At 47.9% G+C, this 21,351-nt stretch overlaps 1 protein-coding gene across 1 annotated transcript in view; it reads left to right on the top strand.

The window, feature by feature from the left end:
- ABCC4 (ATP binding cassette subfamily C member 4) overlaps nt 1-21,351 on the top strand; it is a 235,105-nt gene that overhangs the window by 28,237 nt on the left and 185,517 nt on the right. The window contains exons 2-3 of the mRNA XM_040623855.1: nt 12,386-12,496; nt 13,030-13,150. Of these exons, the coding sequence (XP_040479789.1) occupies nt 12,386-12,496; nt 13,030-13,150 (232 nt within the window). The remainder of the gene's footprint in view (nt 1-12,385; nt 12,497-13,029; nt 13,151-21,351) is intronic.

The following is a 21,351-nucleotide window of genomic DNA, read 5'->3' as shown; positions in this document are numbered from 1 at the left end:
CCTCTTTGAGATAATGATTTCATTTCCTTTGGATACATCCTAGAAGTGGGATTGCTGGACCATGTGATAATTCTATTTTTAATTTCTTGAGGATCCTCTTTTTCTATAGTGGCTCTACCAGTTTACCTCCCTACCAGCTGTGGTTGAGGGTTCCCTTTTCTCCACACTCTCTCCAACACTTATAATTTCTTGGCTTTTTGATATTAGGCATGTTAACAGGTGTGAGACCATACCTCATTGTGGTTTTAATTTGCATTTCCCTGAAGATTAATGATGTTGAGCATCTTTTCATGTACTTGCTGGCCATCTGTATGTCTTCAATAGAAAAATTTCTATTTAGATCCTCCACACATTGGTAAATCAGATTTTTTTTTTCCTGTTGAGTTGTATGAGTTCTTTATGTATTTTGGATGTTAACCCCTTATCAGATATATGATTTGCAAATATTTTCTCTCATTCAGTAGGTTACCTTTTCATTTCATGGATGATTTCCTTTGCTGTACAGAAGCTTTTTAGTTTTTTCCTTATTGAAGTGTAGTTGACATATAATATTAGTTTCAGGTATACAACATAGTGATTCAATATTTATATACATTAGGAAGTGATCCAAATGATTAAGATTTATCCAAGTGACCAAGATAAATCTAGCTACCATCTGTCACAGTTGTTACATGCTCTTAACTCTATCTCCTATGGCTATACATTGTATCCCTGTGTCTTATTTTATAACTGGAAGTTCATACCTTTTTTATCCCTTCCCCTGTTTTGCCTGTCCCCTTACCCCTTCCATACTGGCAGCAGCCATATTGTTTTCCAAAGCTGAGTCTGCTTTGTTTTGTCTGTGTTTTAGATTCCACATATAAGTGAAATCATACAGGATTTATCTTTCTCTGTCTGACTTACTTAGCATAGTACCTTCTAGGTCCATCCATCCATATTTTTGCACAAGAAGGGAGCAAAGGGGAGTTTGATATAGTCCCACTTGTATGTTTTGGCTTTTGTTGCCTTTGCTTTTGGTGTCAAATCCAAAATATTGCCGACACCAACATCAAGGATCTTACTGTCTTTGTTTTCTTGTAGGTGTTTTATTTTCAGGTCTTATAGTCTCAAGTCTTTAATCCATTTTGAGTGAATTTTTGTGTATGGTGGAAGATTGTGGTCCATTTTCATTCTTTTGCATGTAACAGTCCAGTTTCCCAACACCCATTCATTGAAGAGACAGTCTTCTCGCCATTGTATATTCTTGTCTTCTTTGTCATAAATTAATTGACCTTATATGTGTGGGCTTATTTCTGGGCTCTCTATTCTGTTCCATTGATCTGTGTACCTTTTTTTCTGCCAATACCATACTGTTTTGATTACTGTAGCTTTGTAGTACATTTTGAAATTCGGGAGAGTAATGATGCCAGTTTTGTTCTTCTTTCTCAAGATTGCTTTGGCTATTTGGGGTCTTTTTTTCCCCAATTATTTATTTATTTTAAAAGATTTTATTTAATTATTTGACAGAGAGAGACACAATAAGAGAAGGAACACAAGCAAGGGGAATGGGAGAGAGAGAAGGAGGCTTCCTGCTGAGCAGGGAGTCTGACGTGGGGTTGATCTCAGGACCCTGGGATCATGACCTGAGCTGAAGGCAGATGCTTAACCAACTGAGCCAGCCAGGTGCCCCTATTTGGGGTCGTTTGTGGTTCCATACAGATTTATTCTATTTCTGTGAAAAATGGCATTAGAATTTTGATGGGGATTGCATTAAATCTGTAGATTGCTTTTGTAGTGTGGATGTTTTAACAAGATTCTTTTAATTCACAAACACAAAGCATCCTTCCATTATTCATGTCTTCACTCATCAGTGTCTTACAGGTTTCAGAGGGCAGGTCTTTCACCTCCTTGGTTAAATTTTTTCCTAGACATTCTTTTTGATGCAGTTGTAAATGGGATCGTTTTCTTAATTTCTTTCTCCTACTTTGTTGTTAATGTATAGAAACAGTAGATTTCTGTATATTGATTTCGTATCCTGTAACTTTACTGAATTCATTTATTCTAACAGGGTTTTGGTGGAGTCTTTAGGGTTTTCTATATATAAGTGTCATGTCATCTGCAAATAGTGAAAGTTTTACTTCTTCTTTTCCAATTTGGATGTCTTTTATTTTTCTTGCATAATTGCTCTGGCTAGGACTTCCAGTACTACTACGTTGAATATGAATCATGAGAGTGGGCATCCTTGTCTTGTTCCTGATCTTAGAGGTAAAGCGTTCAGCTTTTCACTGATGAGTATGAAGTTAGCTGTGAGCCATAGAGTTTTATTTATTTATTTTTTAAAGACTTATTTATTTTAGGGGTGCCTGGGTGGCGCAGTTGTTAAGCATCTGCCTTTGGCTTAGGTCATGATCCCAGGGTCCTGGGATCAAGCCCCGAGTCAGGCTCCCTGCTCGGCAGGAAGCCTGCTTCTCCCTTTCCCACTCCCCCTGCTTGTGTTCCTTCTCTCGCTGTGTCTCTGCCAAATAATTAAATAAAATCTTAAGAAAAAAAGATTTAATTTAGAGAGAGAAAGAGAAAGAGAGCAGAAGAGGGAGAAGGAGAGAGAATCCCCAGTAGACCCCACACTGAGCTGAGCGCAGAGTCCGAGGTGGGGCTGGATCTCACGACCCTGAGATCACGACCTGAGCCGAAACCAAGAGTCAGATGCTTAACCCACTGCGTCACCCAGGAGCCACTGTGGGCCGTAGAGTTTTGATGATTGTCTTTGAAATGTTTTAAACTCTGGTACTTTTTTTTTTTAAATAAGATTTTATTTATTTATTTGAGAGAGAGAGTGTGTGTTGGAGGGGGAAGGAGCGGAGGGAGAAGGACAAGCAGACTCTGCCCTGAGCTCGGAGCCTGACACGGGCTTGATTGATCCCAGGAGGCTGATTTGGAGCTGGGTCCCAGGACCGTGAGATCACTACCTGAGCTGAAATCAAGAGTCTGATGCTTAGTTGACTGCGCCAACCAGGCGCCCCTGCTACGGTTTTTTTTTTTTTTTTAACTCTTTACTTTGAAATAATTTCAACTTGACAGAAGAGTTGCAGGAGTGGTACACAGAACTCGTATATCCTTCATCCGTATTCCCTAACATTAGGTTCTGCCACATTTGCCATTCTATCATATTACTCCTCTTTGACCTGCTTGAAAGTAGATTGAAGGCATGATGCTCCATTACCCTCTGAACATTTTAGTATGGATTTCCTAAAAATAAGGACACTTTCTTGTATTACCAGGGTATTCCGATCCAAATTCAGAAATTAATACTGATACATTACTACCCTCCAATTCTCGGATTGCATAACCAGTTTGCTTATGTTACCCATTTTAGGCCCAGGATAATGCGTTGTATTTAGTTTTCATATTTCTTTAGCATCTTTCAATATGAAATAGCTTATGCAAGCTCTCATGTTGTTGATATTTTTAAAGAATATGTAGATTATTACTCCGTAGAGTATTCTTTTTTTTTTTTTCTGTAGAGTATTCTTCAATTTGGGTTTGTCTGATGTTTCTTCACAGTAGGAACACCAAGTCAATGGTCAGTGGAATCCTAGGCACATGATGTCCACTTGCCTCATTCCTGGTGGTGGTAACTTGAATCACTTGGCTGAGATGGTGTCTACCTGGTTTCTGCATTTCCGGGTAATTACCAATTTCTAAAAGCTTTCTGGCCACTTATTCTTTAAGTTAATATCTTAAATAATTTATCATCAGAAGCCACTTCCCTCCACAGTATCATTAGAATACAGTAATGCAATTGATTTTGGTCTATTTATTACACATCTTACAACTTGCCCTTAGTACCTTTGAGTTGGACTTTCTACCTTTGTAAAACTATCTGTATATAAATTTTATTACTTTTCTTTATCTGTGTCCCTCCACCCCTTTGACAGCTGTTACTAGTATGTGACGAGCCATCCCTTTTTAGTATCTTATTTTAATGGGAATGAATTTAGTGTGTTTTGATGGTAAGCAGAGCTGCTTGTGGTTGTAGTTTTTTAGTAAATAAAATACAGAATTTTAAAATATATATGTCACTGCTATGCCAATTTTAAGGAATTTAAGAATAAATTTGATAGATGCTTCAGTTTATATTAAATAGGAATATTAAGATTTTTTTTTAAAGGATGGTTTGAGTTGCAGTGTTTCTTGTTTTGATAGAGTAAATTAGTAATAGGATGTTGAATTTTAAACTCTGATTTTTGATCATGTGACTTATCTTTATGGTGGAGTGGCAGTCCCAGAGTTAGGACGAAGCAAAGGGAGGTGAGATTTGTTTTAATTAGAGGGGAGTAAGGCTGGGAGAGCAAATTGGATCTAGTTTCCTTCCACAAAGGAATGTGGCTCATTGTCTTGTTTTGTCTTTTTTTTTTTTTTATAAGAGGTTTTATTTATTTGTCAGAGAGAGAGACAGAACAAGCCATAAGCAGGGGGAACAGCAGGCAGAAAGAGAAGCAGGCTCCCTGCTCAGCAAGGAGCAGGATGCAGGACTCGATCCCAGGTCGTGACCTGAGTTGAAGACAGACGCTTAACCGACTGAGCCACCCAGGAGCCCCTTATTTTCCTTTCTTAATGTTTTTTCAAATCCCATTCCTGACTGGTTTCCTTACCTTCCAAAGTCCATCATCTACAAAGTGGCTTGAAAACTTGTACTGTTTCCCTTCTATAGGATACAGGATAAAGTTCATTTGGAACATAAGACCTTTGGATACGCTGTTACCACACCAAACCCCATGCAGTTTTGCACCCGCTGTTCCTAGGCAGCATGTCTTTGCATGTCTGGTTTTGTTTTTCTGAAAAATTCTTCTTTCTCACCTTGTCTCCTCAGTGGGCTCCAAATGATTCTCCTGAATTTTACTCAAAAGCTTTGTGTCTTCCTGGCAATATTTCCAAACCTCCTTTGAGGGCCCCAAGGTGTACGTGTTTTCCACGCTTTGTGGTGCAAATGGTTCTTGGACCTGGTCAATGACCAGAATTGGCAGGGCTTGGGGGCCTTTGGAAAAGGCCAACCAGTTGGGTTCTATCTTGGCTTACTCTGATTCAGTCATTGGACGGGGCTTTTACATCTCTTGGTCTTGGTTTTATAACTCTCCAGGTTGAGATTGGGATTTGATATTTAGCCAGGGTTTGGACTCTTGATAGAAGTCCCAGGCGAGAGCCTCCCCATTGTCATGCCAAGTACACTGAACAGCACAGTCTCCAACCTGAGCCTGTGTCTGCAGCACCTGGAAGAGTCGGTAAGGTACAGGGTGCTGGGCCCCACTCCAGAGTTTCTGACTCATAGGTCTGCGGTGGGGCCTGGAGGTCTGGGTTTCCAGCAAGGATGCTGATGCTGCTGGTCTGGGGATCCTGCTTTGAGAATCTCTGCTGTACAGGAGATCGGTCACTGGTGAGTGACCTGATAAAAGCCAAGAAGTTGATCTTCCGCAGGACTTGTGGTGACCCTTGTCATGTCATACTGTAATTCTTCAACATAAATCCCTCACTCACTGGACCTGGACTATGAGCTCCTGGAGGGGAATTGGACCAATGAATACAGAAACGGGTTTTTACCATTATCCTGGTTTTGGTGGCTAGGAGACTGCTGCTGATGCCCTGTGGCGACTCTCTGGGGCCAACATTTGAAGTAAAGTTTTATGTTTTTTCCAGAAAGAGAAAAGCCTCGGGACAGCGGTCCTGACCCAGGGGAGTTTGCCACCCAGGGAATGGCTGGAGACATTTTTGGTTGTCGCAACTTGGGATGGGGAGATGCCACTGGCATCTTGAGGATAGAGTCCGGGGATGCTGCTAGCCGTTCTGTAATACACAGGACAGCCCCTGCAGCTAAAAGCATCCCGCCCAAAGTGTCATCAGTGCTGAGCTTAAGAACTCCTTTTAGGGGAAGGGGGTTCAGATAAGGTAGCGTCGATCTTATTGTGAGATCCGTGTGCCTCTCATCTGTCCCTCACCCCAGGCCCTGTCTTGGTCTCCTTGACCCTGACTACCCTGCCTCCCTCTACCTCTTGTCCCCCCAGCTCTGCCCTGGTGGAGCCCCTGGCTGGACCATGGGCGCTTCCAGTGACAGGTTGGCAGAATCTCCAGGGAAAATCAACCAAATGACTAATAATTAGCCACAGCCAGAAATGCTTTAAAATCTATCCTTTTAACAATAAATGACTTATTTAATTGGGGCTAGGGCATTTGTTGAATGATTTACTGACCTCGGCTGACCTGCACATTCCCCGATCATACAAGAACTTAGAGACGGTTGTATGAGTGTTCGCTGCCCCCGCTTCTCACTCAGGGGAGAATCATGCACTCATTTACTTGGAAGCATTTTGAGTGACCCACCGTGTGCCAGGCACAGGGAACACCATAGAAAGACTGTGTCCTGCCCTCATGAAGCTCTTGTTCTAGAGCAGAGAGAGACAAAATAAATGGATTTTTTTTTTCTCTCAACAAATAGATGGTAGTAAAGGGGTAAAGAAAGAAGAGGGAAATAAAGTAGAGAATCACGGTGTGTTTAGTTTTTTAAGAGCAGGTAGCCTAGGCCTTGCCGTGGAGGTGACCGTGAGTTTGGGACCTGGAGGAGAGAAGGTGCCATCATGGGAGCAAATGGGGAAGAGCATTTGTTCTCAGCAAAGGGACCAGCAAACAGGAGCTTGGAGCCACAGCAGGCGGGCTGGGCTGGAACACTGAACGAGGGGACTTGGGCTGGAGGTGGGGCTGGTGAGCAGAAGGGACCCGGTCACGCGTGACACCCCATTAGGAGGTTAGGTGTCATTCTGTTGCAGGAGAGCAACATGGCCTTGTGTGTTTAAGAAGTCATTCTGGCTTTTTGGGGGCGCCTGGGTGGCACAGCGGTTGAGCGTCTGCCTTCGGCTCAGGGCGTGATCCCGGCGTTATGGGATCGAGCCCCACATCAGGCTCCTCCGCTATGAGCCTGCTTCTTCCTCTCCCACTCCCACTGCTTGTGTTCCCTCTCTCGCTGGCTGTCTCTATCTTTGTCGAATAAATAAATAAAATCTTAAAAAAACAAAAAAGTCATTCTGGCTTTTTTTTTTTTTTTTTGAGGTTGACATTTATAGATCTGGGGAAGAACAGTTTTGGCAGGGAAATCAGGAGTTTCATCGTGGAGGTTAAAGGGGGCGGCCTCTTAGCATCTGAGAGGGGATGACAAGTAGGCGCTTAGCCATAGGAACCCGGAGTTTGGTGGGAGAGGCCTGGCTGTCGGCAGTTGGATGGTATTGGAAGGCCGGGGATGGACAGCTGTTCCCTAGGGAGAGCACAAGGCTGCACTCCAGTGGCTTGCAGAGTAAGTAAGAGCATGGCAGGTGGGGGGGTCACAGGCATTGGAGAGCATTGCGGAGGTCCGAAAGCCCATCCTTGATGAATTCATCAGAAGAGCGAGAGGTAGGAAGGTTCCAGAAGCGATGAGAACAAGAATGTGAGTGGCTGGGGTTTGGGGTGCCCTTTGTGTTGCATGTGGAGATCGCTTAGAATGATGCACGGAGCTGGGGTGAGGGGAAGCCTGATCCCCTAAAGTCCCCAAAGAATGACAGTGACAGAGAACGTTTTAGATGCAGCAGTGATAGCAGGTGCTGTGGCTTTTGGAGGTGCCAGGGGTGTAGACAGCTAGGAGGCACAGGCAGGGCACGGGGCTGGAAAGCAAAATTGGGAAACTGAAGGGCCACCCCGAGGCTGCAAAAAAGTGGTGTCCCCAGGGGCCAGCCAGGGTTGGAGAGCACGGAGCTGAGGGCACAGGGGAGTTTGCCAGTCGGAGGAGGGAATTCCAGAGAGCTTCATGGAGGGCTGGGAGGGAGGGTTGGAGACAGGGGTCAGACTGTAGGTGGCAGCTTGGAAGGAAGAGCTTCCTTTACGGGGATGAGGTTCAACAGTTTGGAGGAAAGCATTTGATTGAACAGGCACTAATGGCCAGATGTTCAGAGAAGAGGCCGCATCAGGCACTCTCGGGCTCGGAAGGGGATCTTGGTGATGATTGAATCCTGTGCTTAGGGGGCCATGCTGACCGTAGTGACTAGATAGGGTATCACCCGCTGCTTGTCTCCTCCTTGCCAGTTCCAACCAGTGGTGCTTTAATCCCTGGACAGTCTTGGGAGGTGGCCCGCAGGAGTGAGTACCTTACTGTGATTCTTCTCACTGGTACTGAATTGTATGCAAAATTTTTTTCAAGAAGGGGATTAGGACAGTAATCCATGGATGATGGTTGTATAGTCTTGGTGTTGGTGGTGGTGTGGGGAGGTGTGTGGGGATGAGGACACGAAGAAGAGGTGTTGGGTTCTCTGGTAGGAGAGGAGGAAGACAGGAAGGCCAGCCGTGAGCCCTGGAAGCTCCAAAGTCGAGAGGGTCCACAGCTTGGAGGGGGTGGAGGGAGCAGAGCGAGCCGGGGTAGCGACCCATGTTGAGGATAGCTTGCCTGCAGGGTGGGTGTTCGGACCTTGCGCTGGGTGGATTCCCGTGACATCTGTGCCCAGGCACCATGGTGAACCAGGCTCTGTGTTTGGTCATGGGGACGGCAAGTATATGTGAGTTGTCATTGCCCTGAGGGGCTGACAGTCTGGTGCACTGGAGGAAATCCTGCGGCTGTGTTCAGTGCTGTGCAGGGGGCAGGAAGGAGAGAGTAAGCTGGGGAGGGAAGGACTGTTGGGGCAGAGCTGGGTTGCAGGGTGGCTCATTTGGCAGCGGTCTGGAATTGTTGACTCAGTGTCCCTGGGGATAAATTGGAAGTCAGAGGTCTTTGACTCCGGTCTCCAATTCCTCACTTAGCTGGTGGCACAAAGGAGGCTCGCCATCAGGTGGGAAAAAACCCTTTGGCCCTTGTCGGTATCTGTGGGGCTCAGCCTGGCTTTTTGGGATTTGGGCACTGAAGGGGATTGGGAAAGTCTTTAAATCTAGAGCTGGGGTGAAAGGAGTTTGCTTAATTGAGAAACTTCATCAAAGTTATTAGAGCCTTTTTAACGGGACCGAGTGTGACGAGCAGTGGCATCGTCAAGGCTGGTATTTGTCTGGTGGGTCTTTGTAGTGTTCAGAGCAACCCCAGCTGATCCCCTCAGCAGCCTCGGGAGGTGTTCTCCCCATTTGCCAGAGGTCAATACTGAGAGGTCCTATGGCTAGTTCAAGGTCATACAACCAGAAAGTTGGCACCTAACGGCACACGCAGCAGAATTTTTTTCTCATTAACTTTAAAAAAATCGTGGTAAAATACAGATAATGTAAAGTTTACCATCTTAACCATTTCTAAGTACATGGCTTAGGGGTGGCAAGCTCAGTCACACTGTTATGCAACCCATCTCCAGGACCCTTTTCATCTTGCCTTAGTGTTTCCCCATGTCCCCCTCCTCGGAGTCCCTGGCAACCACAGTTCTGCTTGCTCTCTGTATGAGACTACTGTAAGTACCTCAAGTGGTGGAATCCTAATATTTGTCCTCTGTGACAGCACCATGTCACATTTCCCAGTGGCTGCCTGCAAAGGCTCCGATTTCCCCACATTCTCGCCGAACTTGTTACGTACTTATTTTTTTGATAGTCACCATGCTGATACGTGTGAGGTTTTGTCTCGCTGTGGTTTTGATTTCCTTTTCTCTAGTGATGAGCATCTTTTCCTCTGCAGACAGAATTTTCAGGGCAGGGTGTCGTCATCCGAGTGAACTCCACTGCTGATTGCCTCAGCATTTTCTACAGGGAATACCCGTGCAGTAAAGGTGGCCCTGTACGGTTCCAGCCTGTCTGGTGGTAAAGCTCACACAGATGTATATTTTTGTCTGGGAAGGCAGTTGAGATGGAGAGAGATTGGGTGACCAGCAAACAGTCATGGAGGTGCTAAACTTGGAGTGGGGAGCAGTCTGGGACCGCGGGGTCCCAGTACCGTTGCTGGAACTGGAGCCCAGCCTTCCACCTCCTGGATGGGGTCCTTTAGAGCTACCAAGCTACCAGGATTAGCAAAATCTGAAGTGCAGTTTCTCTCTTTGCTTCCTTTGGAATTCATAGAATTCATTTATTCAACAACAGAAAATTCTTGAGCAGCTCTTCTGTACCTGGTATTGTGCTAGGGATAAAGCCGTGAATAAGAGAAATAGGATCTCTACTTTCCCAGGTTGTCGTCTGGCCTCTGAAATGTCTTTACTGGCAAAACCAGTAAAATGGTGTTCGTTGTTAGGCTGGTTCTGCGTTAATTATTGTTTACGTAATGTATAATGGATCTGTACAGGGCTCTTTAGAGCTTCTGTACAGTTGTTTTCATAATTAGTCATTTGTAGAGCTCATTTGAAATTAATATAAATACTGTGCCTACATCACACTTTCATCCGTGAGTTTTAACTTCATTGGTAATTCCCTAACTCCATGCTTTCTTTTGTATTTGTTTGCATTCTAGAATTTTCCTTCTCTCCCGTTTATGTGGCAGTAAGGATTCATGGATTCTTCTGTTACTTAAGGGTGTGACTCATTGCTATTTATTTATTTGATGCTGGACGTATCCCAGATTTGTCTGGGGAGAGCCCTTCGAGCTGTCTCCCTTGGCCTTTGGGCACATCCTCGTGATTCCTTGAGCACATCCTTATTTTATGGTGTGAGATGTTCCAGGCCCATCTTGTACTTTTCCCTGCCTGTCCTGTGTCAGTGTCAGCCTATGGAAGCGGTGCTGTTGCTAGGAATGACTTGGACCCTGCTCGCCCGGGACCGTACTCCTCGCGTGGCCACATAGATATTTCGCTTTTGCAGCCAGCGCTGTGGCCAGACCAGCCCTTGTGACTCTTATGGCTGCAAGTCGTGTCTCAGCAACAGCCTTTAGGGAACTTTAGAAAAGAGAAGGTTTATTACTCATGGGTCCTACAGGGCTGCGTGACATGCCTGAGGCGTGCCTGGGGCTGCAGGGCCAGGTGGGTGCAGGAGGAATGGGGCTGGGAGCACGTGTGTGCACGCACACACCTGGATCTGGGCTTCTGTCTTTACAGAGGTCGAGGCTGGGGTGCCTGGGGTTTCGAGAGTTCACTCTTTATTGGTGAATTTAAAACCTAAGAGGGAATTAAAGCACAGGAATGGAAAAGCCAGCAGCAGAATTCTGGTCAGTTATCTACGTCAGCCTGCCTGTTCTTAAGAAGAGGGAACACTAGCTGTGGGTGGGGTGGGCTGGCAGTGTCTTCCTTCGAGATGGATCTCTTTGAAGTGGTTGCCTCAGCAGTCAAGAGCATAATGTCAGGCATTTAAATTACAATTAGGAAAGCTAATTGTCAGGTGCTTTCATAAACCATCCCAACCTTGAAATCAGACTTGTCTTCTAGGAGACCTGGTTCCTTTTAGGGAAGAAAGATATGAAAATACGCAGATTTGGGTGAAGGGGGCCGAATGGTACAAACTTCTAGTTATAAAATAAGTCAGTCCCAGGGAGGTGACTATAGTTAATAATTTTGTATTGCATATTTGAAAGGGCTAAGAGAATAGCTCTTAAAAGATCTAATCATAAAAAAAATTTTTTTGTTACTATGTATGGTAGAAACAGAAACAAAAACAAACAAACAAAAAAACAACCCAAGATCTGGACCCTGGAATATTTTTTATGTCCTTGCTTCTGGGGCCCCTCAGTGGATAGAGCTGTGTGTGTGTGTGTGTGTGTGTGTGTGTGTGTGTGTGTAAGCACATATTTATCCCCCCCATATCTCTAATGTAGAGTTTCAAAAAATTGTATCGTTGTCCCACGATGTCACGTTAGTTTCAGACGTACGATGTCGCCCCTCGATGAGTCTGTGGGTTGTGCCCTGCTCACGCCAAGCGTGTCTGCCGTCTGTCACCACACAAAACTATTACAGCACTGCTGACTCTATTTCCTATGCTGTGCCTTTCATCCCTGTGACCTACTCGTTCCATAACTGGAAGCCTGTACCTCCAATCCTCCTTTTTGCACGTCCCCCTCTCCCTCCCCTCTGGCAACATCAGTTTGTTCTCTGTATTTATGGGTCTGTTTCCGCTTTTTGTTGGTTCATTGTGTTTTTAGATTCCATATTTTATAAGTGAAATCATAGAGTATTTAGTCTTTCAGACTTTTTTTAAATTTTTTTATTTTTTTTTAATTTATTTTTTTTTAAAGATTTTATTTATTTGACAGAGATAGAGACAGCCAGCGAGAGAGGGAACACAAGCAGGGGGAGTGGGAGAGGAAGAAGCAGGCTCATAGCAGAGGAGCCTGATGTGGGGCTCGATCCCATAACGCCAGGATCATGCCCTGAGCTGAAGGCAGATGCTTATCCGCTGTGCCACCCAGGCGCCCCACACTTTTTTTTTTTTTTAAATCCCATGAATGTAGGATTCTAATTAGACAGATGTGTAATTTGGTTGTGTATTCCTTTCCTTTTCTCTTAATTTTTAACAGGTGGCTGAACCCCTTGTTTAAAATTGGTCACAAACGGAGATTAGAAGAAGATGACATGTATTCGGTGCTTCCAGAAGATCGCTCAAAGCATCTGGGAGAAGAGTTGCAAGGGTAAGCCACAGGCGGGAATGAAAAGGGAAAGGAGGACTGAGAATTTCTGTGTGTCCAGTGGTTTGGGACGGGTTTTGCCTTCCCCTTGGCCCTTCTGGAGCCTCCTTCCCTCATCTCGTGCGCTCCCCTCCCCTCAGGCTGGACCCCGGCTTAGCCTACTTTGGCGGCTGGTGGGGGGAACCTGTGTTTCCCGTGTGTTTGTGGAGCGGAGGTTGCCAGCACCAAAGGCCTGGATGCCAAGCTCTGACCCCAGAGGTGGTGTCGCTGGAGGAGGCTGTCTGTGTGCCTGTCTGCCTTCCTGGCCTGCTCCTGGCGCTGTTCGTCCGGCAGCGCTTGGCAGCGACTCGTTTCCTGAGACTGGAACCTTTCCCCTCAAGGCATGTTTTCTCACCACACGGCTTTCACGGGCGCAGACAGTCCCCCGGTGCTGAGCGAGCAGGGCCCGGTCATCCGCGCTCTGGCCTGCCCCCTCCCCGGTTCTGCCGTGTGCTCGCTCTGCTGCTTCTCACCGCGCTTGGTTTTTCTCCGTGCAGGTACTGGGATAAAGAAGTTTCGAGGGCCGAGAAAGACTCACGGAAGCCTTCTTTAACAAAAGCGATCATAAAGTGTTACTGGAAATCCTATTTAGTTTTGGGAATTTTTACGCTCATTGAGGTAAAAGCTTTTGCGTGCGGTGCGTGGGTTTTCCGCGTGTGCGGGTGGGGACGGCGCTGGGCGGCGCTGTGCGGGGAAGGGGCAAGTCCTTAAGGTCTGAGGGTAAAACGTATCTAGGAGACGTGACGTCGGCAGCTCCCCGGTTGTATTCCTCTTCAGAGTGGGCCTCACGGGGATTACTGTTTTTCTTCTAACGAATTGAAGGGCAGTGTTGCGGGAGGATGGTGCTGAGTTTAATGCCCTGTTGGGGTACTGTTGGTGCTCAGTGAATGTTACAAATGCAAAGGGTGATCCTTGACCCGAAGAAGGCTCTACAACCTCAAAGAATATGTGCCCTCTGATTTGGAGGAAGTAAATTTGGGTCAGAGCCCAGAATAACATACAACATTTTATTAGGTGTTCAGCAACTAACAGCTAACCTGACCAGGCCAAATCTGATAAATGTTTTCCCGAGAAGGCTTTATTGCCTTTCCCCTTCCAGGGGGTCAGAACCCAAGGCCCTGTGTCTGGGCTGGACCTGGCCCGAGCTCTCAAGGGCCCATGGTTCTCTGGGCTGCCCCCTTTCCAGCAGGACGCGTACCATGAGCCAAAACCCCCTCTGTGGAGGAGCTCTGGCTCCGTGAATTCTGGAGGATTCGCGCCCCACCCATTCTGGTTTCCTGTCCCTGATTATTGGCGTGGATTGCTGGTTGGAAGGTGGAGCTTTGGTAGCGTGACATCGCAGCTATTCTAGGAGTGATGTGGAATGGAAAAGCAAAGGCAGAAAGCCAAGAGGTCCGCGACCTCCTAGCCCGATGGGCCTCAGTCAAGATCCTCCAGTAAGACCATGTTCTCCCGGGCACGGCGCCAGTGAGCCTCTACCTGGCTGGGCTGGGGCCTGCTGGCTCTGCTCTCTGTCGCACCTTAGTACTGCCTTAGGGACGTTGGTGGCCCTGTGAGCATAGGAGAGTAGTAGGGATAGGAGTTGCAGTTGCTGTGAAACAGTGGTTTAGGTGGAGAGGGGCATGAGTTGTCCTAAGTGTGTTTTGTTGGGCGTGAGATGGGTGGGCTGGTCGGTTTGTATGTGGGAGAGGCAGCTCCTGTGTCGAAGGCCCTGTTGTATTGAACGGCAGTGGGTAGGTAGGTGATCCCTGCCCTGTGTCACTGGAAAAAACCAGAGCTTGTCAGCTAACAGGTGACTAATGGTCCTGGCAGGTTGAAGTTCCCCTGGATGACTAGGTGGGTTGGCCAGAGGGTGGGGGCACCGATCAGCACCGAGATACTGCTGTGGCTTGTGACGGGGAGGATGGAAGTGTAAAGCAGTGGGACTGACTGGGAGGTGGGAGGGGGGACAGCACACTCTGAGGCTGTCCCGGCCTGGCTTTGACCTCTGTACTTATGTCCCAGTCACGGTGTTTCTATGCCCTCATGATAAGTCTCAGTTTGGAATACACAGGGTGAGAAGCTGGGGTTTATTGTGGCCGGTGGGTGCAGGATTTCCTGATGAGAGGTGGCCGCTGACCTCACAGAGCAGAGTGCTCGTGCATTCGGCTTGTCGGGAAGCCCAGGAGCCTTGGCATATGCCTATGGCCCATGTCTGTTGTCTGGTTGGGCGTGGACAGGGACCCATGTCCTTGGAGTCTGGTGCTGGATCGGATCCTGGAGCGGGCCCCCCTATGTGGCCTCTGGTTCTCTCCTTTCTCTTTGCTGCCAAGTGCTGAAGAAGTTGAAGATGGCGGATCCCAAAGGGTGGCCCTTGTGGCCGCGAGTGGATGAGCTTCTGCTTTTCCTCACTGTCGTGGGCGGCTGCCTGTCTCTAAGTCCACGTGGTCCCATCTCAAAACAAGCTGCAGGTCTGTGCTGGGCACGGGAACAGTAGACACAGAGCCCTGAGCCCGCAGAAGCTGGGCTTCTTCCTGAGAGGATAGGCTCTGCTTTGGCGCAGGGAGCGTTGATGACCACGTTGTCCAGCCCTGGTAATACTTAGTACTGGTAATACTGGTATCTAGGGATTCCAGGACTGGGGGCTAAAGGAGGGTGCAACTGGTAAGAGCGCTGGCCTCTTTGAGGATGTTGGTTATTGGGGCGTGGAGTACCTGGCAGACATGGGGGCTCACGCTCAGTAGCGTGTACTCACGCTCAGCAGCAGTACTGTTACTACTAGTAGTACTACTACTGGTAGTAGCAGGAGCTGTAGAGACTCCTACTCAGTAGTAGTGTTACCAGCAGCAGTACTGTTACTAGTAGTATTATTACTACTGCTAACATCAGGGGCAGTAGAGACTCCTACTCAGTAGTAGTGTTACCAGCAATAGTACTGTTACTAGTAGTATTACTACTACTGCTAACATCAGGGGCAGTAGAGACTCCTACTCAGTAGTAGTGTTACCAGCAGTAGTACCGTTACTAGTAGTATTACTACTACTGGTAACATCAGGGGCAGTAGAGACTCCTATGCAGTAGTAGTGTTACCAGCAGTAGCAGCAGCAGCAGCACTGTTACTAGTAGTATTACTACTACTGCTAGCAGCAGAGGCAGCAGAGACTCCTACCCAGTAGTAGTGTTACCAGCAGTAGTACTGTTACTAGTAGTATTACTACTACTGCTAGCAGCAGGGGCAGCAGAGACTCCTACTCAGTAGTAGTGTTACCAGCAGTAGCAGCACTGTTACTAGTAGTATTACTACTACTGCTAGCAGCAGGGGCAGCAGAGACATACTGGGTAGTAGTGTTGCTAGCAGCAGAGCCTCATATTCCATAGTAACAGCAACAACAGTAATAGTTCACACTCAGTGGTAATAGTACTATTAGTAGCAATTTTGGCCGGGGCTCATACTCCACAGTGGTGGCTGCAGTGGCAACAGCAGTACTGGTAGCGGGGTAGTAATGTAATACCAGTAGTAGTACAGTGTAGTAAGAGTAGTAGTATAATAATAAGTACTTGAAAACTCTCAGAAACTGCTGCAGGGACGCCTGGGTGACTCAGTCGGGTAAGCGTCTGTCCTCAGCTCAGGTCATGCTCCCAGGGTCCTGGGATCGAGCCCTGCATCGGGCTCCCTGCTTAGCGGGGAGTCCGCGTCTCCCTCTCCCTCTCACTCTGTCTCTCAAATAAATAAAATCTTAATAAAACGTGCTGCAAGCACTTTACGTGCAATATTGTTTCATGCCTTTGGCCAGCTCAGGCGAGTGAGCGAGTATTATTTTTATCCGCATTTTCAGAAAGAGGCCGCGTAGTGCCGGGTCGTTACACAGTGTGCCCAGGGTCCCACAGAGCACAAAGGGCAGAGCCGGGATTCAGTCGTGGCTGCTGCGACGCACGGGCCCGACCATCTGCACGACTGATCGCTCATCCAGTGGCAGGAAGGCTTGTCTTGAGAGCTCTGACTTCAGGGTCTCAGACGTGTGCATCTTGAACTTGGCTTGAGCATAAATGTAAGATGCCAAGACCTCCCTGGACAGGGAGTCAGACTGGGGACTGTGAATTTGGGCAGAGCTCAGGTGTCGGTGTCCCCGGGCTGCTGGACATCCTGGGGCGTTCACACCCGCAGCATATGGTGTATTCAGATCGGCCAGGAGCCCTTCAGAAAGCCACCTTCTGCTCTTTACCTTAGTGGATGCGGGGGTGGCTACCCTGGTGCCCAAGCTCATAAACTTGCATCCACATTCGTAAGACCCCGTTCTAGGTGAGCTCCTGGAGACTGACCAGCAGGAAGGCCGGGGTCTCAGATGGGACTCGGATGATCTGGGCAGAGGCCGAGCTCTCTCCATTGTTACTTAGCGGGTGCCCCTGGCTCCCTGCTGAGAGATGGTGTCTGTACCTCTCCCAGTGGGTGTGCATTTGCTGGGCAAGGATGAGGACCCTGGGTCACCGGCGTGTGGGCGCTTCCCCACACGCAGCATGTGGAGCGGGCCTGGGGCAGCACAGTGACGGTCCGGGGTGGAATCAGACGGGGCTGGTAGCAGACACATCTGGTGTGGAGTGGGGCTGGGCTGCTACCCCGGGGGGCGCTTGCCGCTTCGTGCTGTTACACGGCCCATATCTCGGGGGTTGCCGGTAGAAAACGAGACAGTGGTCTCAATGAGCCTGCTGACCGGCACCCGTGGTGATCGTTCCCACTCTGTGTCTTTGAGAGAATACGTGCCAGAGCTGTGTCCCGGTGCCGGGATGCTCAGGCGGCCCGCGGAGTCAGAGCACAACCAGAAGTAAGCCTTGAATTGTTTCTGGCAGCAAAAGAAGCCTGAAGTCCAACACAAATACCCTTGTTTTTCTAGACTCACCTGTTGACACAATGCTGTTCTGGAGGCATGAGAAATGGTTTTGTGCAGTGGAGCTAATGAGGATCTGTTACGGTTCAAAATCACTTGCAGGTGCTCTTTTGGGTTTTCAGTGATTAAAGGTCGTTCCTTTAATCTAGGTGGGGTGTATGCTAGTGGGCTAATGGGGCAGCTTCCCGTATTGTCATCTTTCCTGCTGCTTGTTGGTCTTCGTATTTCAGGTGGTAGGAGTTTCTAAACTCAACTTGAGGATTTTCTGAAAAGTTTGAGGCTCACTGATTATCCATGGTTTGCAAGCAGTGTCGTGTTACCAAGCAAAGTGTGGGCAGGGCCGTCCCCGGGCACTGCTGGCAGCTACCAGTGGGGAGAGGCAGGGTGATGCAGGCCAGGGCGAGACTTTGGGGGTTGGATTTCAAAGGGGTGAGAATCTCTGTCCTGTGAGAATTGAGGAATGCTTGTAAGGCTCGCAGAAGCAAGCTCCATGCTGACGTCGAACACGGCGTTCTTGCAGGCCAGCACTAAGCAGAATGGAACAGCCAGCGAGCTCCCGGCACGCCTGGCCCCCGTGTGCACCTCCATGGGGATGTGGTGGGGACAGAGCGAGTGCCCTCCTGCCCAGAGCCCCGAGGGTAGGGAGCAGGAGCCTGAAGGCTCTTTACACACCGCCCGGTGCCTTATCTGTGAGAGAGGTGGTCTCTGCCTGCTGGTGTGTTAGTGGGTGGGTTTTCCCAGTCCCCTTGCCCTGAGAGGGGAGGGGTGGCCGAGGGCTTGGGTCCTCTACCTGTGACCCTCGGAAATGGCCCCAGGTGGCTGCCGGCATTGAGCAGTGACTTGGTCTTTGTCTGAGGCTGCTTTTGTTAATTGTTTCTGATCCAGGTGGAGGCTGCAGGGAGGCCAATGTTGGCCTTCATCTTCAGGCTGGAACTCAGCTGATGGGCAAGAAGTAAACAAAATCCTTTTGAGTCCCGTCGTGTGTCCCCCCCACCCCCCCATAGTTTGTGCCTCGACTCAGGGCTGATTCCTTGAGAACTGTCCTGGGCCTTTGCATTTATGTCCCGACTCTTTTTTTTTTTTTTTTTAAAGACTTTATTTATTTATTTGACAGAGATAGAGACAGCCAGCGAGAGAGGGAACACAAGCAGGGGGAGTGGGAGAGAAAGAAGCAGGCTCACAGCAGAAGAGCCTGATATGGGGCTTGATCCCATAACGCCGGGATCACGCCCTGAGCCGAAGGCAGACACTTAACGACTGCGCCACCCAGGCGCCCCTCCCGACTCTTTGTTCCAAGCCCCCTCACGTCTGTTTAGCCCTGGGGGGCTGAGGAGTGGCTGCTGGTAGCCAACACGAGGGCCAGGAAGATCCATGAAGGACGGCAGGGCAGGGCGAGATGAAGCCTCGGAGGAGACCGGCAGGGCCACCCGCTGTGTATGCCCTGCCTGCTCTTGGGTGTGCAGGGTTCGTTTAGTGGTATCCACAGCGATGACCCCGAGTGACAAACAAACGTAATGCCTCTCACGCATTCTGTTTGAGATGTCAGGGAAGGAGTGTCTCATTTTTAAAAAGATTATATTCATAATGGTTAAATAAAAAAAAAATCTGCTTAGACGTGAAACTTCTGGCAACTCCCCAGAAAAGTTGGCTTTTATGAGTGACTTTCCTCCAAGAGTTCTTGTTCTACCATTGTTGCCTGTAGGGGAGCAGTGGGTTTTCCAAGGCCTGTGTGAAACTAGCCTCTGCCAAGAGAATGGACTAGGTCTCTCCCGGGACTCGTGTATCCTAAGGGTGATCTTAGTTTATACTGCTTTTGATGCTGGTTTTCGGACACTGTGAGCTGTTGCATCCCATTTACTTGTCCGTGGATCCCTCTGAAGTAGACCAGGCAGGAATTTCCATGGATAAGGATACGGCGGCTCAGGAGGCCATGGATGGACTTAGGGTCATGTGACATGCAAGTGACCAGCCTGGTTTCTGAAGCAAAACCTTCCGGTTGCTGGATGAGTGCTCTTTGCATTCTGTCCTGACACCTTCTCTTGCCGGGGCCCCCACCCACAATGGTCAGGGAGCCGAGACAAGTGCTTTTTCTCTGACAACAGATCTGTGCTCCTCTGTCAACTGCTTCATACACTGTCACACACGGCTTCTCCCCCACTGCCCCCGCGGCTTTTTAAGAATACTTCAAAAATACAAACCTAGAATATGATTGAAGAGTTGCAGAACATGCCATCCCAGAACATGCCTCTTTGGGATACAGACCATTTTGAGCTGATTTTTTTTTTTTTTTTTTTTTTTTTTTTTGGCTCCTTTCCCAGGGGGGGGCCTGAAACAGGCTCCATTCCCAGTGTGGGGCCTGAACTCACAACGCTGAGGCCAAGAGTCTCATGTTCCCCCAGCTGAGCCAGCCAGGTGCCCCTGAGTGGATTGGTTTTGAGAAGCATCAGCTGCAGAAGCTCTGAAAACAGAGCAGAAGTTACCCTTCTGTAAGGGACAGTTAATTTTATAAAGGAAACCTCCATTTGTAAGGATGTCTCCCTCTGTGCCAGGAAGACAGGGGTGGCTGTCAATCACAAGAGCCTCCTATCCACAGAGAAGTCTTTAGGACGACTTAAATCTGCACAACCAAGCCTTACCCCTGTTTCCCACGCTTTTCCTATTAACTGTGTCCCCCCCCCATGGCGGTGGGTCTGGCCTCTGGGGGTTACTCCGTTTTCCTGGGGCTCTCTCATGTATGCTAGAGATATACCTGGTAGTAAACTTCTGTTTGTTTCTCTCCTGTTAATCTTTTTTTACAGAGGATCTCAGCCCAGAGCTCAGAAGGGTCGAGGCAAGATGGCTATTCCTCCCCTGCAGATTAAGCTTGCATGTCCCCCTAAGCCAGTTGCAGTGGGTATCAACTCATGACCGGTCTTGGCCCATTGGACCCCACTCACTCTCATGCTTCCCAAGATTATTTTCAATTTTCAAGCAGTTTTTAGTACCTCATCGTTTTATCTGTATTTTAGTGTGTGTCTTCCAACGCTATGGACTCTCTCCCCTATGTAAGCTAATGCCATTATTATGCATGAACATGAACGCTGATGCTGGGTGTCATCAGTATCTAGCCAGTGCTCACATTTCTCTTTTTTTTCCCTTGCAGTTTGAATCCGTATCCAAATCAGGTGCCTTTGGCTGATAAGAGTTGTTTAGGTTCCTTTCCATTCTCTCTCACTATAATTTTATTTATTTTTTCAAATCGAATACTCGACACCAAGTTGTTTGTCCTGTAGAGATTCCCACAGTCCGGGATTTGGCCCATAACTTAGGCCCTGTGTCACTGAACATGTTTCTCTGGAACGTTAAGTTGGTGGTGAGATCTGAAGCTTGCTCTGCCTCCTTTTTTCTTCTTCTCTTTGGCAGGTTTACTTCGTAGGTCTGGTGGTGCGCCCCGCTTATTACGTACATCGTGTCTGCTTGTCTGTATTGTGCGGGTGATGTTAGCACTATTCATGGTCATTGCTCAAGATCCTGATTTACTAGACGGTTGCAAAATGGGGTGGTTCTCATTCTTCCTGTGTTCATTCACTGCTTTCTCTCTGTTAACCTTAAAAATAGAACTTCCCAGTTATGTCACTGGCAAAAATGGGTTTATTCAGGGATGGCAGACAGTTGCAACTTGGGGCTAGCAAGCTCTGGCCAAACCAATAGGCAAGCCTGCCAAATGCTCTTTTTATAGGAAAAAGCAGGAAGTTGGGAGGGGCTGTTCCAAACAGGCTCCCTTGTTTGCTGTTATGTTTCCACTCAATCATTTTTTCTTTGTCTGATAGCTTATTTCTATTTCCCGTGTTTTCTTTCTTTTCTCACGGATCAGGCATGGTGGGGTTGGGCAAGAAATGTTTCCCCTACACGGGACAACTGTGTCCGTGGGGGAAGTTTTGGCATCTAGCCGTGTGATAAGTTACCCTAAGAAGCAAG

This window comes from Ursus maritimus, unplaced genomic scaffold (genome assembly GCF_017311325.1).
Source record: "Ursus maritimus isolate PB19 unplaced genomic scaffold, ASM1731132v1 scaffold_10, whole genome shotgun sequence".
Lineage (NCBI taxonomy): Eukaryota > Metazoa > Chordata > Mammalia > Carnivora > Ursidae > Ursus > Ursus maritimus.
The sequence above is the reverse complement of the archived record's forward strand: the minus strand, read 5'-3'. Positions and strand labels throughout refer to the sequence as shown.